The following is a 24435-nucleotide window of genomic DNA, read 5'->3' on the forward strand; positions in this document are numbered from 1 at the left end:
TGTAGAGAGGAGATACTAGATACACAGCAATACAGGACATGTAGTATCACACTATACTGTAGAGGAGATACTATACACACAGCAGTACAGGACATGTAGTATCACACTGTACTGTAGAGAGGAGATACTAGATACACAGCAATACAGGACATGTAGTATCACACTCTACTGTACAGAGGAGATACCAGACACACAGCAGTACAGGACATGTAGTATCACACTATACTGTAGAGAAGATACTAGGCACACAGCAGTACAGGACATGTAGTATCACACTGTAATGTAGAGAGGAGATACTAGATACACAGCAGTACAGGACATGTAGTATAACACTGTACTGTAGAGAGGAAATACTAGATACACACAGCAGTACAGGACATGTAGTATCACACTATACTGTAGAGAGGAGATACTAGATACACACAGCAGTACAGGACATGTAGTATCACACTATACTGTAGAGGAGATACTAGACATACACAGCAGTACAGGACATGTAGTATCACTGTACTGTAGAGAGGAGATACTAGATACACACAGCAGTACAGGACATGTAGTACCACACTATACTGTAGAGGAGATACTATATACAGCAGTACAGGACATGTAGTTTCACACTATACTGTAGAGAGTAGATACTAGACACACACAGCAGTACAGGACATGTAGTATCACACTGTAATGTAGAGAGGAGATACTAGATACACAGCAGTACAGGACATGTAGTATAACACTGTACTGTAGAGAGGAAATACTAGATACACACAGCAGTACAGGACATGTAGTATCACACTATACTGTAGAGAGGAGATACTAGATACACACAGCAGTACAGGACATGTAGTATCACACTATACTGTAGAGGAGATACTAGACATACACAGCAGTACAGGACATGTAGTATCACTGTACTGTAGAGAGGAGATACTAGATACACACAGCAGTACAGGACATGTAGTACCACACTATACTGTAGAGGAGATACTATATACAGCAGTACAGGACATGTAGTTTCACACTATACTGTAGAGAGTAGATACTAGACACACACAGCAGTACAGGACATGTAGTATTACACTGTACTGTAGAGAGGAGATACCAGATACACAGCAGTACAGGACATGTAGTATTACACTGTACTGTAGAGAGGAGATACTAGATACACAGCAATACAGGACATGTAGTATTACACTGTACTGTAGAGAGGAGATACTAGATACACAGCAATACAGGACATGTAGTATTACACTATACTGTAGAGGAGATACTATACACACAGCAGTACAGGACATGTAGTATCACACTGTTCTGTAGAGAGGAGATACTAGATACACAGCAATACAGGACATGTAGTATCACACTCTACTGTACAGAGGAGATACCAGACACACAGCAGTACAGGACATGTAGTATCACACTATACTGTAGAGGAGATACTATACACACAGCAGTACAGGACATGTAGTATCACACTGTTCTGTAGAGAGGAGATACTAGATACACAGCAATACAGGACATGTAGTATCACACTCTACTGTACAGAGGAGATACCAGACACACAGCAGTACAGGACATGTAGTACCACACTGTACTGTAGAGAGGCTGCTAGACAGCAGTTACTGCAGGCCCTGCTTATGTGTGGTGGAAAACAGGTTAGTTATGTTTAAAGTAGTTGCCAATGAGAATGTGTTTGGGTGCAGTCGATGAGGATTGATGAGGCAGAGAATGACACAACATGCAGAAGACACTATGTAACCACCAGACAACTTCACTGCAGCGCTGACTCCTCCTACTCTCCCGCCCCTTCAGACGTCTCTGCTCCGGATTGGCTGGGCGCGGGGTGAGAAGTTCTGTGAGTGGGCGGGGCCGCATTGAGTGACAGGAAGCACAGCTCCAATCCCTATTGTGAGGAAGAGGCGGCTCCGGTACCGGGATGTGAGGCCGTGACCGCTCCGGGAGGCTGGTGCATGGACGGCGCTGTCAGGATGAGCTCCAAGCCCGGCTTGGAGCGGGAGAGTGAGTGTACAGGCCGCGGGGGCACAGTATATATATATATATAGTATACCTCCGATGTGTAATGCTGCGGCCTCGGTATTAGGGAGCAGGGTGGGATGTGCTGCAGCCTCAGTATTAGGGAGCAGGGTGGGATGTGCTGCAGCCTCAGTATTAGGGAGCAGGGTGAGATGTGCTGCAGCCTCAGTATTAGGGAGCAGGGTGAGATGTGCTGCGGCCTCGGTATTAGGGAGCAGGGTGTGATGTGCTGCAGCCTCGGTATTGGGGAGCAGGGTGGGATGTGCTGCAGCCTCAGTATTAGGGAGCAGGGTGAGATGTGCTGCAGCCTCAGTATTGGGGAGCAGGGTGTGATGTGCTGCAGCCTCGGTATTGGGGAGCAGGGTGGGATGTGCTGCAGCCTCGGTATTGGGGAGCAGGGTGTGACGTGCTGCAGCCTCAGTATTGGGGAGCAGGGTGTGAGGTGCTGCAGCCTCAGTATTGGGGAGCAGGGTGCGATGTGCTGCAGTCTGTGTGCATAAGGGAGCAGGGTGCGATGTACTGCAGTCTGTGTGTATAAGGGATTAGGGTGCGATGTGCTGCAGTCCCTGTATCAGGAGCAGGGTGCGATATACTGCAGTCTGTGTGTATAAGGGAGCAGGGTGCGATGTGCTGCAGCCTCAGTATTAGGGAGCAGGGTGAGATGTGCTGCAGCCTCAGTATTGGGGAGCAGGGTGTGATGTGCTGCAGCCTCAGTATTGGGGAGCAGGGTGTGATGTGCTGCAGCCTCAGTATTGGGGAGCAGGATGTGATGTGCTGCAACCTCTGTATTGGGGAGCAGGGTGTGAGGTGCTGCAACCTCTGTATTGGGGAGCAGGGTCTGACGTGCTGCAGCCTCAATATTGGGGAGCAGGGTGTGATGTGCTGCAGCCTCAGTATTGGGGAGCAGGATGTGATGTGCTGCAGCCTCAGTATTGGGGAGCAGGGTGTGATGTGCTGCAGCCTCTGTATTGGGGAGCAGGGTATGAGGTGCTGCAGCCTCAGTATTGGGGAGCAGGGTGCGATGTGCTGCAGCCTCAGTATTGGGGAGCAGGGTGTGATGTGTTGCAGTCCCTGTATCAGGAGCAGGTTGCGATATGCTGCAGCCTGTGTGTATAAGGGAGCAGGGTGCGATGTACTGCAGTCTGTGTGTATAAGGGATTAGGGTGCAATGTGCTGCAGTCCCTGTATCAGGAGCAGGTTGCGATATGCTGCAGCCTGTGTGTATAAGGGAGCAGGGTGCGATGTGCTGCAGTCTGTGTGTATAAGGGATTAGGGTGCGATGTTGTGCAGTCCCTGTATAAGGAGCAGGGTGCGATATGCTGCAGTCTGTGTGTATAAGGGAGCAGGGTGCGATGTGCTGCAGCCCCTGTATCAGGAGCAGGGCAGTGATATGCTGCAGTCTGTGTGTATAAGGGAGCAGGGTGCGATGTGCTGCAGCGCGGTGATATGCTGCAGTCTGTGTGTATAAGGGAGCAGGGTGCGATGTGCTGCAGCCCCTGTATTGGGGAGCAGGGCGGTGATATGCTGCAGTCTGTGTGTATAAGGGAGCAGGGTGCGATGTGCTGCAGCCCCTGTATCAGGAGCAGGGCAGTGATATGCTGCAGTCTGTGTGTATAAGGGAGCAGGGTGCGATGTGCTGCAGCGCGGTGATATGCTGCAGTCTGTGTGTATAAGGGAGCAGGGTGCGATGTGCTGCAGCCCCTGTATTGGGGAGCAGGGCGGTGATGTGCTGCAGCCCCTGTATCAGGAGCAGGGCGGTGATATGCTGCAGTCTGTGTGTATAAGGGAGCAGGGTGCGATGTGCTGCAGCCTGTGTGTATAAGGGATCAGGGTGTGATATGTGGCAGACAATGTCCTCTGTCTGGCAGCAGCTTGCCTGCCTCTCCCCAGTCACATTAGTCTAAACCTGTAACAAGCCCTCAGCTGAGAAGTTGGACGTTGTTCTCATCATACTGGAGACTGGCGGGGCCCTGGTGCTGTCCCTGGCGGGCGTGTGGGGTTGGAGACACTTTGAATACATATAAATCTTGCAGTAATTGCCCCTTACCTTGTAGCTGACACCAACGTCCGCCATTACGCACTGCAGAGGAGCAAGGCCGACATCCCCCCCATAGACCTGCAGGTGCTGAAGGACCTGGAGATCCTCACCCAAGAAGTTGCACTTAAAGTCGATCAGATGATGAAAAGTTTGAGCGGCACAATCCAAAATGTAAGCTGGATCCTGGACTCCCGGTAATCCTGGCACAGTGCCCAGCTGTTGGTTTGGATGGGTCACAGAGAGCCATTGATGCAGTGTCAGGGGTGTGGAGGGTGGGGGCAGCTCGCCCAATGTCACTGCTGATGTCATGTGTTTATTCCCAGATGACAGCGCTTAGTGTGGGCTATATCCAGACCTACAGGGATTCGGTGGACAGTCTTGGAGAGTCCGTGGATATGAGCATCAAGGTAAACAACACACAAGGAACATTTACACCTAAACTAAGGAAATATTACTGCACTCAGAATATATCATTGCAGTTGTTAAGGCCATAAGGTTTATTGGGGTAAGTATTCACAGTTCCGTAACACAAGAAATCAGCATTTATACATTCATCTTGTTAGTATACCATCATCAGACGTTTCTGTACTTAACCCCTTAGAGGACCCGGCCAATTTCGTATTTTGCATTTTCGTTTATCCCTCCTTGTGTTTAAAAGGCCATAGCACTTTCAATTTTTCACTTGGAAACCCACATGAGCCCTTATTGTTTGCGCCACTAATTTTACTTTGCAATGACAGGCTGAATTTTTTTTCATAAAGTACACTGCGAAAGCAGAACAAAATAAATGTGTGGTGAAATTATTTGGGGGGTATTTGTTTTTACACCATTCACAAATGACTTGTTATATATGTTTATCACATTCGTTATGATTACAACGATATATAACATGTATAACTTTTCTTTTATCTGATGGCTTATAAAAAAATTCAAACCATTGTTAACAAAAAAATGTTCCTTAAAATCGCTCTATTCCCAGGCTTATAGCGCTTTTATCCTTTGGTCTATGGGGCTGTGTGAGGTGTCATTTTTTTGCACCATGATGTGATCTTTCCTTCGGTACCTTGATTGCACATATACGACTTTTTGATCACTTTTTATTACAATTTTTCTGGATTTGATGCGACCGAAAATGCGCAATTTTGCACTTTGGGATTTTTTTTGGAGCTTACGCCATTTACTGTTCGAGATCAGGAATGTGATTAAATAATAGTTCGGGCGATTACACACGCGGCGACACCAAACATGTTTGTTTATTTATTTTTATTTATAACATAGGAAAAGGGGGATGATTCAAACTTTTATTAGGGGAGGTTTTTTTTTTTTTACACTTATACTAGAAGCCCCCCAGGATTACCAGGCACGGCGATCGGACCATGCCTGCTAATAGCCGTGGTCCTGGGCTACATGCGGCACCGCGGTCGTTAAGGGGTTAAAGCAACTCTGTACCCACAATCTGACCCCCCTAAACCCCTTGTACCTTTGGATAGCTGCTTTTAATCCAAGATCTGTCCTGGGGTCCATTCGGCAGGTGATGCAGTTATTGTCCTAAAAAAATACTTTTAAACTTGAAACCCGTGCCAAACGGTAGTATCTGTGCCCTAACTTGTGCACCAGCCCTCCGTCCCTCCTCCCCACCCTCTTCAGCATTAGGAATGCCACTGAAACATTTTCTCCATGCTTAACATTGCACAGGTCCTTATTTTTTTATTTTTTATTTTTTTTTTAAGTACACAATTTAGTAGAGCCTGTTGGTAGGATAGGCTTAACTTGGCAAAAAATCATATACCCAAGTTAGTCACAAACAATAGAATTCTTGCATAAAATGGGTCAAGGGCACAAGCCAGTAATATCATATTAACTTTTAGGTTAAACAAAACGTTATCCTATGTCTATGTCAGATATCTTTCCCCTATTACAAATCAGCACACTGCAGGCCGCTCTGGAAGGACCCCCCTCAATCATCACATCACTAAATAGAAGTGCCAATTTATATTCCTTATTTTTTTTCCCTTCAATGTATTATTGTTCATACTAGCATGAATTAAGAGGCCAAGATATAAGCTGCCCATGGGCCCCAGGACGGCGTCCACCACCAAGCCATCAGCGGAGCGCCCCCCTCGTCGAAAATGGAGGACCCCCACTACTCAGTAACACAATAAAACAGAAAATAAAAATGAGTAAATTAATAAATAAACAAAAAAAAGAAAAAACACAACACTAATATCCCTACTAACCTTTTAGGTTTCGCGGAGGATTACAACTCACTTCAAGTAAGCTCCATATCCTACCGCTACTTCCCAACCTTTACTATTGTGCATGTTTAGTCACATCACAGAGAGGCAAGGTTTCACATAGCCTTCGGGTACATATATAATGACACCCTCAGCCCTATTACTACTCCCCCGATCTCTCTATTCCGATATAAAATAATAATTAGTGCTCAATTATTAAGTCTTAGAGCATCTCATACGGCTTACATCTCGTTTTCCACAAGACTTCATGCCTTTTTACTGTACTCCTCAACTCCTCACCCTAAAAAAGAACAAAAACTGCAACATCCCAGACAGCTAAAACAGACACAAAAAAAACAAAAAAAAAAACAAGACAAAACACAGAGGGGGTTCCCCTTCCCAACTCCGGACAGGCCCTCCAATGCCAACCCGGCTGGGTAACACCAGTCTCCGGTACCAATGGTCAACTCACGCTCTCTTCTCCCTTTTCCTAAATCTATTTTTGCATTAGGTTCTAACCTTTCCCCACCTGACAAGAACAGCGAACTCAAATACTATAAGAGCGAGGGTCCTCCAGAACGGTCCACAGATCACAAAATGCCAGCCTAATCCCATCATTATGTAATAAAAAAACAATACACATACCCTACCCTAATTATTCAGTATACAACTGTTATCTCCCCCCCCCCCCCCGACATCCTACCCTCCCCCTCAAAAAAAAAAAACAAAAAAAAAAACACTAAATAATTTCTCTCATCTCTTCAACCCCCCTCCCTCCCTCTCCCCCCAACCATCCACCCACCACATAGAGCTTGAGTCCTGAACTATCAATCCAGCCACTTCCCCCATACTTCCCTAAACGTCTCCATCCTTCCTATTCTCTTTGCCTCAATCTGTTCCATCAAAGTAACTCCATGCATTTCTCTTTTCCAATCACTAAAAGTTGGTTCTTTGGACGTTACCCATCTCTTCAGGATACAATTTCTAGCTGCAAACAGGGCCTTGTATAGAACTTTTTTTTTCCGGTGTATACATTAAATCAGACAGATCGCCCAAGTATTGCTTAGGATTTTCATTTAAATTAATCCCCATTACATTATTTAAATATTGGGTAATTTCTCCCCAATAGCGGTGGAGTTTGGGACAACGCCACAAGAGATGAATTAAATCCCCCCCCTCTCTCATACATCTATTACATTTATTCGTTTGACGTAACTTCATTCTAAAAAATTTCACCGGTGTATAGTGTACTCTATAAATAATAAATAATTGGGATATCTTATGATTAAGTCTGGGATAGTGCTTTCGATGCAGTTGATCAGGTTAGCCTGAAACTTAATCATTGCACAGGTCCTTAACGATCCAGCCCATGTGCCGGGCTGCCACAGAGGTGGTGCAAAGTTAGGGCACAGATACTTCCGTAGGGCATGGGGCTTCAAGTTTAAAAGTATTTTTTTAGGACAATAACTGCATCACCTGCCGAACGGACCACAGGACAGATCTTGTATTAAAAGCAGCTATCCGAAGGTACAAGTGGTTTGGGGGGGGCAGATTGTGGGTACAGAGTCGCTTTAATGGTGCGTTCACACCTACAGGATCTGCAGCTGATTTTCTGCAGCAGATTTCATTCAAATAACTGAACACAGCATCAAATCTGCTGCAGATCTGCTGCAGATCATGTAGGTGTGAACGCACCCTTAAGGAGTATTCTAACTTAAAACTACCACAGGAAAGGGGACAAGAGAGGGATCATGGGGGGTCCAACCTCTGTACCCCTGCAAAGATCTCCAGATTGGCCCCTAGCTCCTTTGTTTTGAATAGAGCCGCGAGTACGGTAGGTGACCAGCGGCTCTATTTTATTCTATGGAACCACAGGAAAGAGATGAGTGCTGTACTCAGCTCCTTAGAGAATCAGTGAAGCCGTCATAGAGAGCCAAATACAGCACTCGGCTCTTCTTGCACCCTTGTGTATAGCTTGTTGATGAAGGTTCAAGTACTGAAACGTCTGATGGTGGTATACAAATCGGATGAATGTATAAATTCTGATAAAATGCAGAATTCTTGTGTTATGGAACTGTAAATACTTACCTGAACAAACTGTATGGCCCTAGAGCAATTGAAAACAATATATTTTAAGTTCAGTTGGATATTTGCTTAAAATTGGTCTTCAACTTGCAACACCCATAAAGGAGTATGCACACATATTCCATACCTTATATCTAAACTATGGCGGCTGTATAGCACACCTATCCCTTGTCCGGGGGAGGGAGGGGGTCGCATTAGGCTGCAGGCAAAGTAAGAAATAGTTTTGAACTGTTGACATTGAGCAGTAAGTGAAGTTGGAGAAGGGGTGCAGCCAAGAACATGTGGTACCGATGCAGCAAGAGTTTATATTGGTTCTTTAAACAAGGTACACAGATGATTTTTCAGCTCTACTTCTTAAAGTGTACGTGTCCTTATAAAAAAAACTTTTGACATGTCTCAGAGACATGTCAAAAGTCTTGATCAGTGCTGGTCTGAGTGTTCAGACAAATAGCAATTGGGAGAATAAGTGAGCAGAAGACACGCTGCAGCAAGGTCCACTCCCACTCTGAATTAAAAGGAAAAAAAAAAAGTCGGAGTTCTCTCCCCGCACTCTCTTTCTTGATCAGTCTGGGTCTGAGCACTCAGCCACGAACCAATCCAAATTTTTGACTCGTCAAAAGTTTTTTTTCATAAATAAAGGTACACTTTAAGTAATTTCCTCATGTCTGGGTTCATCAGCTTATAAAAAGATTTGTTTACATGGGAAGAAGTGAGGCTAATGCTGCGCTTACACGGATTTCAAAGTAACGATTTTTTTTTAATAACGATCAGCGTTTAGACAGAACGATATATCGTACGGAAAAATCGTTTTGCTATCCCTTAAGCCTATCTCACACATAGGTTAAATCGGTGAACGACTGTTTTCACGGAACGATCTGCAAATTTTTAGCAAACGACGTTTTTAGAACATGTTGTAAGATCAAAATTGCTCGTCACTTGATCGTTCCTGCGACATAAAAAAAAAAAGCAGGAAGGGGGGGGTGCAGGAACATAAGGAATGTATACTTACCTATCCTTAAGCCCCCCCCAGCACTTCCTTACTGACCACTGAAGGGAGACTGCTGCAGTCACAGCCAGGCCATAATGTACCAGGAAGCCAGTAGAAAATGACATTTGGCTGCTTTCAGAGTGGTGCTGTAAGGGCACAGAGATAGAGAAGTATACATTCTCTTTTATGTTTCTGTACCCCTCTGCCTGCAGGGGATTTTTCTTTATTTTCGTGGGACTTCTCCTTTAAGGTGGCCATACACATTCAATAACGGATGGCTGAGTGATTGCCACTGCCAGCCATCTTCCTCCTGTTGTCTATGGGGGAGGGTTCAGACGTTGTTTTCCATCATGGTCCACCCCTATCACCACTGACAATCTGTTGGTGGTTGTGCTCTACAGCAGTGCTTCTCAATTCCAGTCCTCAGGCCTCACCAACAGGTCATGTTTTGAGAATCTCCTTAGTATTTCACAGGTGATATAATTATAGTCAGTGCATCATGTATTATCACAGGTGATCTTTGTATGGGATATTCTCAAAATATGACCTGTTGGTGAGGCCTGAGGACTGGAATTGAGAAGCATTGCTCTACAGAACAGGAAGTGTCCGCTTAGTGGCCAGAAATTAAAATTGCAAAGCTTCCAAGAATATTTTCACATAGATAGTAAGATTGAAAATCAGAAGAAGAAAAAAAAAAATCAGACATTCTTTAGAAATAGGCTTAGCATAAAAAGAAAGAATGGCTATGCTGGACCTGAGCCTTTTGTTCTCAGGGAGATAAGCCGCCTTCAGAGGAGTAATGATCATTGGTGTCCTTCTCTCCTTAGGGGATGTACACACTGATGGCACGCTGTGAGGAGCTGGACCGGTCAATGCAGCCCATTCATGCTCTGGCCAAACAGATCCGGGAGATTAAGCGCACCTTGGAGATGTTTGAGACGCTATGTAAATAAATTATTGATAATGATTCTATTTTTAATAAATGTAATAATGCTCCAAAAATAAAAGCGAGTCCTGGTCTGTCATCGTGTAATGGGTGCCGCAGTTCTGAAGTATGCCTCACATCAGATTTATATCATCTGAGTAGAGCAGCAAGCCACTCCTGTGCCAGGGACCCTCACATCATACCTTGTAATGTATACTACAGTAACATGAAGCCTGATCAGTATGAACTGGTACAAATCTCTTCCAGTATGGTAACCACGTTATATTATGTATTCCATATACCACAAAACCACACCCATGTGGGAGGGCTCTATCACTCTGTTCATCCTGTCCTCTCTGATTCATGAATGGATTGCCAGAACTACAGTGACAAATGACAGATCCCAAATAACATACATGTGCATCCTATGTCTTATTCTACTGACATCAGGTTGACACCTGTAGGCACTAAAGTGAAAATAACGGTTGTCACTCAGAGACTAGTCTATGGACCCAAAGAGGTTTCCAGGCTTAAAAAAACATGGCTGCTCTCTTCCAGAAACAGCACCACTCTTGTCCTCAGTCTGGGTGTTGCAGCTCAGTTCCATTGAAGTTAATGGAGCTGAATTGTAATACCACAAACAACCTGAAGATAAGGGTGGCACTGTTTTTACAAGAACATAGTTGTGCTTTTTCTAATCCTGGAACCCTTTTAAAGCAAATCAGTCACCCCTTTAAATGCTCAGTGAACCAGCAGCACCACAGCATATACAGCTTTCATGTCATACCTTGTTTGTCTTTTATCCCATGTGAAAGAGTATGCCTCTGATCATGAGGTATGACTGGAAAGCTTTTACAAGGATATATGCTGCATCACCACTGCTCCTTTAGGAGGGTGACAGACTCACTTTTACCTTTAAGACAGGACAACTTTGTGATTGGTTCCATTTATTTTAACACAGTTTAAAGTTACAGAAACACTGATACAAAAGAAAAAAAATTATTAGGAAACTGATATCATTGGCACAACGCCCCGCTTCTTGCACATCCCACGTCAACGCCGCCATCCAGACAAGGAACTGTGCATCACGTGGGTTTTTGCCGACCAATAAAGTTCAGTGAAGAATAAAATGGAGGAATGATCAGGTGCTGCCGCTGTAAACACAGTGTTATCAGATGAAGGCGGAGGAGTCCATAGCTAATATCTGTATATAAAATATATGAATGACAGGCAGGGGAGGGGTTCCTAAGTCAAGGTTTCTCCTTTGGTGACCTGCAAAAAAAACGAGAGAAAAGGATGAATGATGACATACAGGGGCAGCGATTTCACACAGCACATGACTGAACGGAAGAGAAGGACTTGTGGAGTCATCAGACAGGAAACACAGAGGACACTCTGCCAATATAAAGCATGGCGCATGCAGATGACCCTCCAGCCCACACATCACAGCCACAGGCAGCACAGAAGATCAGCACAGCTGCTGTCATACACAGAAATACTCAGCACTATATAAATACCTTCTCATATCTGGGAGGGACCTAGCGCTGTTCATCCTGAGCCTCCTGGTTCACTATCAGAATGCCAGAACTACAGTTTAGACTGACAGAGGAATGGGAATGGGGGATGTACAGATTTACATGCCATTCAGGGTCTGTAGAAAGCTGTGTGCGCATCAGCATCTCATGTCAAACACAAAGAGGGCTTATGAAGTAGCTGCTTATGATAAGGCTGGCTTCACACACACTATTTTCAACCCTATTTTAAGTATTGGAAAGATTTGCACCTTTTTCTGTGTTTTCATTCCACTCCTGGTTTTGGTAAAACCAAAGTAAGTCCTAAAATACTGTGTGTGAGAGCAGCCTAAAAGCGAGCGATAATGAATGATCTATTGCTGAGACGTGACATCAATGGAAAATGAATGGTAAGGAAAGGGAAGGGGGTTAGGCTGCTAGAAGGCCACTCAATGGGCCTGATGCCTTTGGCTTTATTTGTTACCAGTGGTTTATATTCCACTGGACTTGCAACTGTATCTGATGTTCATTTTTTTTACTGAAAACACAGGATTATAGGTGTGTATACATCCTTTGTCATGTCATTTATAACACATGTAATAAATGGTAAAAAAAACATAATAAGGTTAGAGATTTTTATTAGAATTACTGCACACAAGACACTGTTATTACACTTACAGGCCTAGCACTCAGCTCCCACAAATGATAGAAAATCAAATCCCTCAAGGTTTAGCCATGTTACCTCCACAATTCTCTAAACTGTGGCCTATCTGGTTTTCATTCATCTTGCAGTCCATTATTACATCTGTAGTCACCAAGCTGCTGCTTACAGATGTTAGCGTGGCTTTAAAGGGCTGTTTACATGGGCCGATTACCGGACATGAGCGTTGCTAGAAACACAAGGATCATTTGTGCAGCCCGGCCGTCCGATTTGTTGTGCCATGTAAAGGCACTGCAAACAACAATCTCGCTGATCGGCGCCCGTTTGTGTCCTTGCACAACCCCATGTTGGGTCATTTAAAAGGAACCTAAGGCAGGGATGGGAAACCTGTGGCCATCCAGCTGTTCGCTGTCCAGGCATGATAGGAACTGTAATTTGAAAACAGGTGGAGGGCTAAAGGTTCCCATCCCATCTTTAATATGAAATTTGTCAGCTGCAGGTTCTAAACTGCTGACACTGTTAAATAGCTGCTAGGTCAAAGAGACACATGGTATTTTTCATATACCCATCTGTACTAAGGTTATGGGGGCACATTACACTCATGCTGGGTTATCTGATAATTCTACAGTCAACGACATTTAAAGGTAAGAACACATGATGAGAACAGATCTGTCATCAGGGCTTTTAATCAACTGTGTGTTACCAATTGGCAGTGCATCCCTACATTGTGACAGGATCCATTAAGACTGTGCCAGGCTGTGTAGAGCTTTGGTTTACTGATTTCACAGCCCTGGGTAAAACAGCAGGAGGAGGTCAGAAAGACATAGTAAGAAAGCCCTATTCAGTTTCTCTCATCAGTGGTTCATGACAGATTCTGAAGGCGGATGACTATATATACACTTTAATATCTACTTGCTAATAGTTTCCAGGCAGCACAAGGAATTCATTGATCTGCATAATGCATCCAGAAGATACAGTTAAACTCCTTAATCTATGTAGGAAGTGAGGACTGCTGGCATGGGAGGTGCAAGACACAGACGTACATAAAAGGAAAGAGGTCCCCATGAGTACAGTGATCGGCTCCCACTTCCTCTTGCAGTCACCAACGCTCTATACAAGCCTATGTTATAGCAGGTCTAGAATCAGCTGATGCAGCACATTCCGTCCCCTCCCCAGCTCTCTAAATGCACAAATGATATTGAATATACAAAGATTTGGGTTGGGTCAGGGGAAGGAGATTGCACTATTTCCATCAAATTTCAAATTATATCACATAAAGGGTTAATATCAAGCAAAAGCCTTAAGTCCAACACAATAAAACAAGCCAAAAAAAAATTCAAACTAAGTGCAAACAGCTTCGTAAAAGCAGCGAACGCGGTGAGGAGGAAGAGACCATGCAGGGGAAGCGGAGGGGTAGATGTTCATGCAGCACAACAGTTATTCTGCAGGTCACCACCATTCCAGAGGGCGGCAGAAAGTCAAAATAAAGAACAAAAAGAAAAATGAATGTGAGAGTCAGAGCAACAGCCGATTGCTACAACATGTCCACATAACGCAGCGCGGTCAGACGCTCGTAAACTCACAGCTAGATTGCCCATTTTGTATTTGGCAAAGTACAGGTTACCAGAATTCACCCTTTTTAAGAGCCTAAAATCTTGCACCCACGCATTTAGGTGCTTCACTCCATGGCTCAGCGCTCAGTCCGACTAATTTCTGGATACAGGCTCCATAAACTTATAACAGAGCCCATCTCCTGCAATCAGTTGAACAGCACACTAAACTAGGGAGTGGCCATAACTAATGATCAAAGGGGCTTCAGCCCTAAATTATATTAACGGTGTAATATGTCAAAAGTTAATTTAAATTATTGTAACCCTTTTTTTGTCCATATAATGCTAACTCTTCCCCTGTATTCCTGCAGTGCCATCTGTTTCATCCAAGCTCAGCTGCATCCATACATTTCATTATTGCTGCTGGGTTATGTAACCTACAGTCAGGCTACTAGAAAATGAAAGGATTAAATCCTGTCTCAATGCACTGCTGAAGATAGAATGTCGTCTACCGTGATAACAGTGGTATTGTAGGTGAGCAGCTCCAGAGTTATGCACCTCCCCTGATCGCACTTGCCTGCCTCTTCTATGAGCAGATTCTCTAGTGTCCTGTGTGATATATAGCCTGGCATCTGCTGAAACCCTTCATACGGAGGTAGACTAGTCCGATGCCAACGATCTATTACTTGATGGACTTATAATGCAGAAGAGAGCAAGTTTAATAATGATACTTTGCCCCTTCTCCCTCTGCAAAGCCAGAGGCATCATGGTTATTTTAGGCTGCACTAGGAAACCATACCAAAGGGGCTATAGGAATTAAAATGGCAGACAAGAACCTCTACATTGTTCTCAAACAGCTTATGTTATATAAAAAATAAATCCTGAACTCCATCTTTACCCTCCAAGGCAAACTGCAGCTCTGAAACCCTGCAATCCCCGGTTTCAGAGAGTATACATGTGGCCATCACTTTACTGGTCTGTCATGGCGGCTGGCTCCATATACAGAACATTTTTCATCTGAGACCAATAGGATATACATGTCCCACTGCTGGACCCCACTGATGCCCAAATGGATGCCCTATAAACACATGCTCCTGGTCACATTCTATTAAAGGTCTAGTGGTGACAAATAGAGATGAGTACACCTTAAAGGGGTATTCCCCCCAAGAGCTAAAAAATTGTAATGCTCCCAAACCTAGCTGGTCTTACTCACCAACCCCCCCATCAGGCAATGCTCATGCCTGATGAAGTAGCAGAGCTGAGATGGTGATGACGGTGTAGCAGAGCTGAGATGGTGATGTAGGTGTAGCAGAGCTGAGATGGTGAAGGATCATGTAAGCAGAGGAGCACTGCGGGTGTCCAGGGGTCAGTGCGGCTGAGGGTGGCCACAGGTGAGTTTGCATTGCTTCCCCCTGTATCACTGGGGGGCGGGTTGGTCTGGTCAGGTCAGATGGGGGTGGTGGTTTGTAGCTATCATGTGTGATGGGGGGGGGGGGTTGCCACGGCGGGCCGGCTGGCTATCCTGTGTGATGCTGGGGATGGTGGTTTTGTGGCGCGGCTGGCTGGCTATCCTGTGTGATGCTGGGGATGGTGGTTTTGTGGCGCGGCTGGCTGGCTATCCTGTGTGATGCTGGGGATGGTGGTTTTGTGGCGCGGCTGGCTATCCTGTGTGATGCTGGGGATGGTGGTTTTGTGGCGCGGCTAGCTGGCTATCGTGTGTGATGCGGGGGGGGGGGTGGTTTTGTGGCGCAGCTGGCTGGCTATCATGTGTGATGCTGGGGGGGTGGTTTTGTGGCGCGGCTGGCTGGCTATCATGTGTGATGCTGGGGGGGAATGCCACGGGCTATCATGTATGATGCACGTCCCATATACTGTATACCAGCACATCCCTTATACCGTATACCAGCAAGTACCACATACCATATAGCAGCAGGTCACAAGTCAGATGTGGCCACCGCTGCCACCAGGTCAGTTGCGGGGGAAGTTACTTGCGAGGGCTGGCTGTCACCAGGCCAGATGCGGGGGGGGGGGGGGGGGGGGTTTCGTGCCGCCGGCGGGCTGACTGCCACCGGGTCAGATGCAGGGGGGGGGGGGGGTGGAGGATGGGGTTACACCTGTGTGTGGCTGCTTTCAGAGAGGGAGACAGTGATCAGCAGCAGCTGTCACTGTCTCAGTGTCCTCCTTCACTTCAGTGGACTGGGTTACAAGCGCCAACCCAGCCCATTGAAGAGACAGACACCTGATGCTATCTCGGAGGGTGGGAGCCAGGAGCAGGGAGTAGAGACGGGTTGGACTGAGGTCTGATGATTCTATGCATTCGGTGGGGGTGAATGCATCTAGATAACAGTAAAACTGTGCAAAATCCATAATAACTTTAGATTGGAAAGATGGAAAGCTATGGGTAGGCAACGTATTAATGCAAAAATAATTTTGGGGGGAATACCCATTTAAAGGGGTATTACCCCCAAAAGCAAAAAAATTTAATGCCCCCAAACCTAGCTATTCTTACTCACCAAGTCCCCCCGAGTATTTTGAGGCAGATTTATCTGACAAATTCTGGAAGCCAAAGCCAGGAATGGATTTGAAAAGAGGAAAAATCTCAGTCTTTCCTTTATGACCTGTTCTCTGTTTATAGTCTGTTCCTGGCTTTGGGTTAAAAAAAATCTGTCAGATAAATCTGCCTGTGTAAACGCACCATTACATGGGCCGATGAAGGCCTAATCAATATTGTAAATGAGCACCGATCTGCTAGATCAGCACTTGTTTACTGTGCCTATTAGAGGGCCCGATAATTGTTTGCGATGTCCGTGCAGCCCTTGCTCAAAAAAGTTAATACATTACCTGTCCACGCTCCTTGTCTTCTCCTGCGATCTGCTTGCTTCTCAGTCCTGCGGCAGCGGTTTCAGAACGGTCTCTGAGCTGACATGCCGCTCGGCCTATCACTGGCCAGAACCGCTGTGAGACCAGGAAGCATGCAAAGTGCAGGAGAAGACAGGGAGTGTGGACAGGTAACATATTAACTGTTTCTTACATGTAGCAATGCGCGCCCGATTTTAGGTCAGGGCCTAAAGAAACGATAAGTCGATGATCGTTTCATAGTCTGATTGCAGTCTCTATTACACAAAACGATAATTGGCCCGATTATCACTCTGTGTAATAGGACCCTAAGACTGTCTGGCTATCTCTCTGACAGGAATTGGCAGGAAGTTACCCTTGTTTCCAGCAGTCGGACATTTATGCCATATAAGTCTCAGAGAGAAGACAGAAGCAAATCATATCAGTGAGATTGCAGGTGGTCTGTGCCTCATACCTCACTCACATGCTAACAGGGGAGGCTCACCATGTGTGCCCTATATACCTGCAGCTCCCCCAAAGTATTGAAACCAGTGATAAAGGGGATGTATTAGAATATTTAGGTCACAATGTTTGCGCTGCAATCCACCGCTTGCTGCAGTCACACCAACGTCATGCACAGATTATTGTCTTGGACATGCAGAGTGGACGCAGGTGGCGCTATGGCAGGCCCGAGGGCGGATGAACCAGAGGGAAGGTTAGAGGACATACCCGCGCTTCTATGTACTCAATCCGTCTCTCCAATGCCGTCAGCTTCTCGTTTAATGTAGCCAGGCGTGAGCGGCAGGACATGTCTGCAAAACCGAAAAAAAGTGGTTACATTTGTATACAAGTCCTGTATGTGATCTGTATATAAGCGGCCTCCTCCCCTGTATGCAGGGCCGCCATCAGGGCATCACTGGCAGTACAGGTGTATGGGGCCCGGGCCTCCCACACACTTCACTTTGTGCAGGGAGAGGGGAGAGCTACTGCAGATGCAAGGGGCCCCTTTTACTTAACTAATATCATGAGGCCCTCCTCCCCCCTGCACTGTCTGTGGACCGGGCTGCAGAATCCCCCCCCTCCACAATGGACCGGCCCCCTCCTCAGCAGCTCCCAGGCTCCTGCGGAGATGGTGACTTCCGGCCTGTGTGCTTTCCCAGGTGACAGGAAGATGCAGCGGGCCCCCTCTCCTCTCTCCTGCCTCCCCCCTCCCTCCCTCCTTCCATCTCACAAACTTCTCTGGCTGTCGTCGTCTCTGCTGCAAGGTCGGAACATAAGGGGGAGGGGCAGAGCCGCTGTGTGAGGAGCACTGAAGACTGAATGGGTCCTGGAGCTTCCCTGCATAGAGTGTGTGTGTGTGTGTGTGTGTGTGTGTGTGTGTGTGTGTGTGTGTGTGTGTGTGTGTGTGTGTGTGTGTGTGTGTGTGTGTGTGTGTGAAAAAAAAGAGAGAGAGAGTGTGTGTGTGTGTGTCTGTGTGTGTGTGTGTGAGAGAGAGAGTGAGTGTGTGTGTAAGTGTGTGTGTGTGTGTGTGTGTGTGTGTGTGTGTGTGTGTGCCCCCATCCTGGGATAGTATATAAATCTGCTACTGCTGAACCAGTCCCTACCACACTGACAACTCGGCTCTGCTGAGCCTGCCCAATGTAACCGACAACTCTGCTCTGCTGTGCCTGCCCAATGTGACCGACAACTCGGCTCTGCTGTGCCTGCCCAATGTAACCGACAACTCGGCTCTGCTGTGCCTGCCCAATGTGACCGACAACTCGGCTCTGCTGTGCCTGCCCAATGTGACCGACAACTCGGCTCTGCTGTGCCTGCCCAATGTTACCGACAACTCGGCTCTGCTGTGCCTGACCAATGTAACCGACAACTCCGCTCTGCTGTGCCTGCCCAATGTAACCGACAACTCGGCTCTGCTGAGCCTGACCAATGTAACCGACAACTCGGCTCTGCTGTGCCTGCCCAATGTGACCGACAACTCGGCTCTGCTGTGCCTGACCAATGTAACCGACAACTCGGCTCTGCTGTGCCTGACCAATGTGACCGACAACTCGGCTCTGCTGTGCCTAACCAATGTAACCGACAACTCGGCTCTGCTGAGCCTGACCAATGTAACTGACAACTCTGCTCTGCTGAGCCTGACCAATGTAACTGACAACTCTGCTGTGCCTGACCAATGTAACTGACAACTCGGCTCTGCTGTGCTTGACCAATGCAACAATGCGTCTGAAGCACTGGAGGCGGGCCGGCTTGCCCCAGTGGGAAGGAATTCCCTCCCCTCTATGACGGGGCTCCATTATAATCAATGGAGCCGCTTCATAGGGGGGCGGGGGATTCCGCCCACTGGGGCAAGCCGGCCCGCCTCCTGTGCTTCAGACCTAGCACGGTACCCGTGGATAGAACGGCGCCGTGCACGGGAACCGGGCCGCAGTTCTAAAAACATACCACGGCATCGGCTTCACCGTGATGGCGGCGTTCTATCCGTGAGTCATATTAAAGAGGATGTGTGTGTGTGTCGATTTCTGTGGACATGGAGTCTGGAGGGGTGATGCTGTATGGTATCTGTATATTATATCCAGGCTGTATGGTATGTGTATACTATATCCCAGGCTGTATGGTATGTGTATACTATATCCCAGGCTGTATGGTATGTGTATACTATATCCCAGGCTGTATGGTATCTGTATATTATATCCAGGCTGTATGGTAAGTGTATACTATATCCCAGGCTGTATGGTATCTGTATATTATATATATATATATAATCAGCAGCGGCTGACCAGGCATGCTGGGGGTTGTAGTTGCACAGCAGCAGACGACAGCATATCTAATTTCAATTTGTAAGTGTGCTGTTTGTCTGCCGATGCATCCCCGCCCCAGCTAGCCGGGAGTGATCTGCCCTGTGCCAACCACACAGGTCGCACCCCCCAAAGGCCAGCCCTGAGTCAAAGATACGTTCCATTGTTTTCGTTAGTGGGGGGGGGGGGGGCAGACAATTTGGCTGTATGGGGCCCCAAAAATCCTGATGGCGGCCCTGCCTGTATGGGATCTGTATATAGGAGGCCTCCTCCCTTGTATGGGATCTGTATATAGGAGGCCTCCTCCCTTGTATGGGATCTGTATATAGGAGGCCTCCTCCCTTGTATGGGATCTGTATATAGGAGGCCTCCTCCCCTGTATGGGATCTGTATATAGGAGGCCTCCTCCCCTGTATGGGATCTGTATATAGGAGGCCTCCTCCCCTGTATGGGATCTGTATATAGGAGGCCTCCTCCCCTCTATGGGATCTGTATATAGGAGGCCTCCTCCCTTGTATGGGATCTGTATATAGGAGGCTTCCTCCCTTGTATGGGATCTGTATATAGGAGGCTTCCTCCCTTGTATGGGATCTGTATATAGGAGGCTTCCTCCCTTGTATGGGATCTGTATATAGGAGGCTTCCTCCCTTGTATGGGATCTGTATATAGGAGGCTTCCTCCCTTGTATGGGATCTGTATATAGGAGGCTTCCTCCCCTGTATATAGGAGGCTTCCTGTATGGGATCTGTATATAGGAGGCCTCCTCCCCTGTATGGGATCTGTATATAGGAAGCCTCCTCCCCTGTATGGGATCTGTATATAGGAGGCCTCCTCCCCTGTATATAGGAGGCCTCCTCCCCTGTATCTGCATATAAGAAGCACTCCCCCTCTGTATAAGGATCAGGAGCCCTCTCCTGCATATAACACCAGTGACAATATAAGGGTGACACCTTGTACACAATATTATTGTTTGGCCCAACCACTCCCGACCTCTCATGTCGCGATATTTACCAAAGGAGTTGAGGAAATCGGCGATCTTCTTGATGCTGCTGGTGATCACCTCGATGTACTCCCGGTTGGCCCAGTCCTGATGGATCTCCCTCTGCACCGGGTCCTCCTGGCTGGCCATCTTCCCTTTTCCTCCGTGAACTGCCGGAGAGCCACAGCGCCACCTACAGGACGAGCCAACGTAATCACCGTCCCATCCGAGGGATCGGCGGCCATCTTAGTGTCTGGCACAGCTGATTGATATCGCTGGGCTACACTGTAGTAATGCGCTCAGCAACCATCTACTATAAGAGGCTCCCATTTTACATTGTCAGTCGCAGAAGAATACGCCATGTTAAAGCCTGGCAATGCTCTGGTGTGCGAGACTCAAGGCCTGGGTGAGGTGATGTACGGAGACTCAGAGAGACCAAAACACTACCGACCGCGCCCATATGTAAAGAAGAAAGATGCGTCTGAGCCACTGTAATAACACTTCTGTACTCTCACCTGATAGGAGCTGTAGTACTCTGTGGTTCTCAGAAACAGTAGAACACACAATAGGATTACATACATGGCTCAACAAACGTGCTGGAGTAGGTTTCTTATTCAGCAGTTTCTTATGAACAGGATTTTTCTTTCTGAATTTTTAGCCATTTTTCTTATAGAAAATTTATATTAATCCTAATTTACCCTCAAAAATGGTGTAAAGTGAAACTTTCATTCGAATCTGATTGGTTGCTAGGGGCAACTGAGCCAGTTTCACTTTACACCATGTTTGATAAATCTTCCCCTATAAGTTTTCTATTAAAAATAGGGGGGGGGGGGGGCTTAAAAAAATACAGCGAGTATGAAACTGCAGAATACCAAACCAACTTATAGGTAGGAAATAGGTAAGAGCATGGTACCTCTCTGGGTGTCAGGATCTGACAGAAGGTTAGATGGGCCTCCAGCTGTGGACTCGCTGTACGTGGAGGCTAATGGTGCCTGGCCGCCCTGGACATGTGACATTTAAGATGGCGACGATGGTCTCCAGACCAAGGTGCTGTGGGTCTCACTAAGGAGACATATGACCTCTGCGTAGCTGACATATAGGCTTCCATAGTCCGCTCTCGCACGGTGGTGTGGGGTCAGTATTCCCTTCAGTATTTGATGAGTATGGGACCTACAGAGAGACTATAATATAGCAGTACACCACCTCCCCTAATACTGACTACAATTATCCTGCATGAAAGCGGCCTAAAGCTCTCTTTTCACCTCCCATTAGAAGCTTATATGGAGAGTATTTCCATATGGTTCACATTTATTCAGGATACCTTGCTATAGAATAGTATACTATCGCATACACAGTCATGGACTAGTTATAAATGTGCGAGGGGCAACTACTTTACAAGCACTTGCCGATTTGTTCTGTTAATCCTTCTGCTGCCCATAACTACTTGACTTGTAGGAGTCGTGTTATCTATGTCTCCACATATCTTTATTATGAACTCTCCTCAAGGAGAATTAGTACCACCTGAAGTCTGGTCCAGAAGGATAAGACTAGAATCACACACAGTAGGTTTTTGGGGGTTATTATGAGGGCCTGGCACCTTCCCTTCTAATTACGCAGGAAGTGTTCTCATTTCCCATGTGGACTTAGTGATCCTTGGTGATCGAGTATATACTGAATTCTGACTGTAATATCTTCTGGCTATTAGGCCTCATTTACACGGCCATATTGGTTCACCACAGATCCTTAGGGCACATAGACTGTGTATGTGTGAAGGAGGAGTTCAGACTGCTATCTAGACTATAAGCGCACATCCTATTTTTGGAATCTACAGCCCTGTGCATTGGCCCATAGACTAGAATTGGTGTGATAATATCCACAATTGCTGATAAAATACAGACTGTAGGGCAGGGAGGAGGCATGCATGCTGCCGCTCAGTAAGACCTCTAATGGCTCTTGAGCTTATAAATAAATAAAAAAAATACTTTTATGACTTTGTAAACAGCTACTAGAGACGAGTATCATTTGTTTTATATGGGCATGTGGTAAATTAGGCGACTACAAGCCCCAACTGGAGGTTGTATATTTTTGCTAGATGGCAGCATAATACAAAGTAGATACACAATAACACTAGGTGGCAGCACAATACAAAGTAGAAGCACAATACCACTGGGTGTCAGCATAATACAAACTAGATACACAATACTAATCCTATGAAGCAGAAAAAGACCTTACGTGTAATAATAAATTGCAATCAATACAAGTAGAATATGAAGGTTCAAAGTTTTATTAGCTAAAAAATTTTCAACAATGGCAGTAAAAAATTCAAAAACCACACATGGAAGACAGCATCACAGGTATGGACAGGTCCGGGTAACCTGATAATACAGGCTGCAACACGCTGTGAATTCTAGGGAGATAGTCAAATGACCATGCACTGATGCTATATGTAACCTGGATAAATGGCTCTAAAGCCCAAACAATAACTTAAGTAGACCATCCATGGCAAAGTGACTAAGTGCTAAAGTGCATAAAGCAAGGTGCAGAGCATACCCATCTACAGTTCACTGCCCGTCCTGGATGCCGCCAAACCCCGACGTACGTTTCGTCTCCTTCATCAGGGGGTGACGTCATCACAGCAGGACACATCTTATATACCTGATCCCCATCACATGTGTAATGGAAAAAGCACCTGTAGTCCATAATCGGCAGCATGCAGTATGCGGTCCAGGTCCGCCCCGCCGGATGTGACGTCACCAGACGCGCGCGCCAAGGGGAAGGCCGGCCACAGCAAACTACGTCACTGTGACCCGTCCTCCCCGCGGCAGCGCCCCCAGTAGAGACACCCACCAGGCGAGGACAGCCCCTTTCCACACCCCGCATGCGCTCTACTACCGGTCGGATCAGAAGGGATTAATAATGGCACGTAATACTGAGATGGCTGTAACATAAGGATGGAGGGAGAATACCATGATAGACCAAATACAGAAGAATAATGAATTATTTCTAATCTAATATAATAGCAGCAAAATAAATATCCAATAAATAAATAAATGTGTAAAAGAATACCCACAATATCGCCAACTACAAATCACATAGTGTGAGTCATATCTCATATATATTAATAAAAACATACTGAAAAACTACAAATCATAGTGTCAAAAAACAACAACCCAAACAAACAGACAGTGAGATAGTGACAAAAAAACTACATAAAGTGTGAATGATTATGTGTGAATGTAAAGTGCTTCATGTATTAACAAAAACGCATCCATGTGCGAAAAGACGCATATACTGGTGCGTGTATGAATAGCTAAGTGCAAAAAGACATGAAAAGTGCAAAAAATATAGGATGATATCCAAAAGTGCAATAAGAAAGCGCATCGCTGTGAAAAACTAGACCAGCGTGCAAAATATCGTATACAAATGTGAACTTGGTCCACATGGTTACATGGAGGGGAAGAAAGAAGAGAGGGTGAAGGTGGAGAAAATAGAAGAAATAAAGTAGAAGGATGGATCTTATTTATTTATTTACTTTTCATTTACTTTTCATTTTTTCACTTTTTTTCATTTTTTATTTTATATTTGTTTTATTTATAAATTATATAAATAATATATATTGTTTCTCACTATTATTATTATTTCATGATTATCAGTTCTATTTACTTTTTATTATTAATTTTATTTTTATTTTTATTTTTATTTTTATCATGATTTTCCATTTTCTAAAAAATTTTTTATTTTTTATTTATTATATTTTTTTGATTGGTGTAACTCATTATTGCATCATGATTTCTTGTTGTTTT

At 45.7% G+C, this 24435-nt stretch overlaps 2 protein-coding genes across 2 annotated transcripts; one reads left to right on the forward strand and one right to left on the reverse strand.

The window, feature by feature from the left end:
• The first annotated feature begins 1871 nt into the window (after positions 1-1871).
• BORCS6 (BLOC-1 related complex subunit 6) lies at positions 1872-10383 on the forward strand. The gene is made up of 4 exons (XM_069968701.1): positions 1872-2016; positions 4086-4240; positions 4393-4476; positions 10204-10383. Exons 1-4 carry the CDS (start codon positions 1968-1970, stop codon positions 10327-10329), a joined length of 414 nt encoding a protein of 137 aa, XP_069824802.1. The 5' UTR covers positions 1872-1967; the 3' UTR covers positions 10330-10383.
• Positions 10384-11231: 848 nt separating this feature from the next.
• BRK1 (BRICK1 subunit of SCAR/WAVE actin nucleating complex) lies at positions 11232-20849 on the reverse strand. Its single transcript, XM_069968702.1, has 3 exons — positions 20665-20849; positions 17588-17670; positions 11232-11573 (listed from the first exon to the last, which is right to left on the reverse strand). Exons 1-3 carry the CDS (start codon positions 20780-20782, stop codon positions 11547-11549), a joined length of 228 nt encoding a protein of 75 aa, XP_069824803.1. The 5' UTR covers positions 20783-20849; the 3' UTR covers positions 11232-11546.
• Between the last annotated feature and the right edge of the window lie 3586 nt (positions 20850-24435).

This window comes from Dendropsophus ebraccatus, chromosome 4 (assembly GCF_027789765.1).
Source record: "Dendropsophus ebraccatus isolate aDenEbr1 chromosome 4, aDenEbr1.pat, whole genome shotgun sequence".
Taxonomy (NCBI): domain Eukaryota; kingdom Metazoa; phylum Chordata; class Amphibia; order Anura; family Hylidae; genus Dendropsophus; species Dendropsophus ebraccatus.